Source organism: Sardina pilchardus, chromosome 19, assembly GCF_963854185.1.
Source record: "Sardina pilchardus chromosome 19, fSarPil1.1, whole genome shotgun sequence".
In the NCBI taxonomy this organism is placed as follows: Eukaryota; Metazoa; Chordata; class Actinopteri; order Clupeiformes; family Clupeidae; genus Sardina; species Sardina pilchardus.
In genome coordinates, this window is record NC_085012.1 from 4,949,239 (window position 1) to 4,951,738 (window position 2,500).

General features: G+C 53.2%; 1 protein-coding gene across 2 annotated transcripts in view; it reads left to right on the top strand.

The window, feature by feature from the left end:
- kmt2ca (lysine (K)-specific methyltransferase 2Ca) overlaps positions 1–2,500 on the top strand; it is a 144,682-nt gene that overhangs the window by 96,679 nt on the left and 45,503 nt on the right. For both annotated transcript variants that reach the window (XM_062520844.1, XM_062520845.1), the window contains exon 25: positions 1–54. This exon is cut by the window's left edge and continues 78 nt beyond it. In XM_062520844.1, coding sequence (XP_062376828.1) covers positions 1–54 — 54 coding nt within the window. The remainder of the gene's footprint in view (positions 55–2,500) is intronic.

A 2,500-nucleotide genomic window follows, 5' to 3' on the forward strand; every position in this document is an offset into this window, starting at 1 on the left:
GAGAGGAGGGCGTCGACGGCAACAAGAAGAGGAAGAGGAAGCCGTATCGGCCAGGTGAGAGACGCGGCGGAATGGACCGGAAGGGCCAGCGCACAGATAGAGTTAGCAAGTGTGTGTGTGTGTGTGTGTGTGTGTGTGTGTGTGTGTGGGGACCGGAAGGGCCAGCGCAGAGATAGAGTTAGCAAGTGTGTGTGTGTGTGTGTGTGTGTGTGTGTGTGTGTGTGTGTGTGTGTGTGTGTGTGTGTGTGTGTGTGTGTGTGTGTGTGTGTGTGTGTGTGTGTGTGTGTGTGTGTGTGTGTGTGTGTGTGTGTGTGTGTGTGTGTGTGTGTGTGGACCGGAAGGGCCAGCGCACAGATAGAGTTAACAAGTGTGTGTGTGTGTGTGTGGGGACCGGAAGGGCCAGCGCACAGATAGAGTTAGCAAGTATGTGTGTGTGTGGGGACCGGAAGGGCCAGCGCACAGATAGAGTTAGCAAGAAGTAAAGTGATCGAGAGCAAGATGGAGAGAAGCAGAGAGAGACTGTGAGAGAGAGAGGGAGGGAGAGAGAGAGAGAGAGAGAGAGAGGGAGGAGGTAGAGGTAGAGAGAAGTGCACTTATCAGAGAGGACAGCTCCAGTGGACTGTGAAATGGCGCAGACCCTAAGTAGCGTCCCACAGTGCACTGCTCTTTAAAGCCCCTGAATCAGGAGGCTTCCAGAAAAGAGCTCTCCCCTCTCTCCTCTCTCTACCCTTCTGTCTCTCTCCTCTCTCTCTCCCCTCTCTCCTCTCTACCCTTCTGTCTCTCTCTCCTCTTTCCCCTCTCTCTCCTCTCTCTCTCCTCTCTCTCCTCTCTCTACCCTTCTGTCTCTCTCTCCTCTTTCCCCTCTCTCTCCTCTCTCTCTCCTCTCTCTCCTCTCTCTACCCTTCTGTCTCCTCTCTGTCTCTCTCTCCCCCTCTCTCCTCTCTGTCTCTCTCTCCTCCCCCCTTCTCTCTCTCCCTCTCTCTCTCTCTCTCTCCCTCCTCCCCCCTTCTCTCTCTCTCTCCCCCAGCGTAATCTCCTCAGGAGGGAGTGCTCCATTTCTTCTTTCCTCCATTTACTTCTGCTTTTTTAAAGCGGGACGGGGGGGCATGGGACGGGGTTGAGGGGGGGGGGGTGGTAGATGGGGGGTGGCGGGGGTAGATGGGGGTGGGACGGTTGGCGAGGGTAGACGGGGCTCCCCTCGGAGTGTCTTGTCTCCGCTCAGTGCCCTGACGGGTACACAGTCGCCCAGACAGATGCAGCTGGCAGCCTGTCTCACAGACACACACGCCTGTGTACACACACACACGCAAACACACACACACACACACACACGCACGCGCGTACACACAAATGCACTCGAACACGCGCACTTGCGCGCACACACACACACACACACACACTCACAAATGCACATGCCCGCACACACACACACTGACACAAACACTCACTCTCATACACACACTCACACATGCACATGCACGCATGTGCTCACACACTGTCTCACTTGCACACACACACACAAACAGAGTTTTTGGTATTTGTACATAGCTGTGGTAGATCTACATACGATGTTTTGGTCTGACTGCAGACGTGGCTTTAGTATCTTCCTCCCTCATCTCTGGGATGTCTTGTGATCTTCTCGAGGGCATGCAACACGTGTGACCACAAAAGTGTTGCGGAATAGTAGAGCACGCGGCCAAACAGTAGCACACTAAAACGCTAGCACACTAACACATAGGCTTGTGCACGGAGGCCAAACAGTAGCACACTAAAACGCTAGCACACTAACACATAGGCTTGTGCACGGAGGCCAAACAGTAGCACACTAAAACGCTAGCACACTAACACATAGGCTTGTGCACGGAGGCCAAACAGTAGCACACTAAAACGCTAGCACACTAACACATAGGCTTGTGCACGGAGGCCAAACAGTAGCACACTAAAACGCTAGCACACTAACACATAGGCTTGTGCACGGAGGCCAAACAGTAGCACACTAAAACGCTAGCACACTAACACATAGGCTTGTGCACGGAGGCCAAACAGTAGCACACTAAAACGCTAGCACACTAGCACATAGGCTTGTGCACGGAGGCCAAACAGTAGCACACTAAAACGCTAGCACACTAACACATAGGCTTGTGCACGGAGGCCAAACAGTAGCACACTAAAGCGCTAGCACACTAACACATAGGCTTGTCCACGGAGGCCAAACAGTAGCACACTAAAACGCTAGCACACTAACACATAGGCTTGTGCACGGAGGCCAAACGGTAGCACACTAAAGCGCTAGCACACTAACACATAGGCTTGTGCACGGAGGCCAAACGGTAGCACACTAAAGCGCTAGCACACTAACACATAGGCTTGTCCACGGAGGCCAAACAGTAGCACACTAAAACGCTAGCACACTAACACATAGGCTTGTGCACGGAGGCCAAACAGTAGCACACTAAAACGCTAGCACACTAACACATAGGCTTGTGCACGGAGGCCAAAC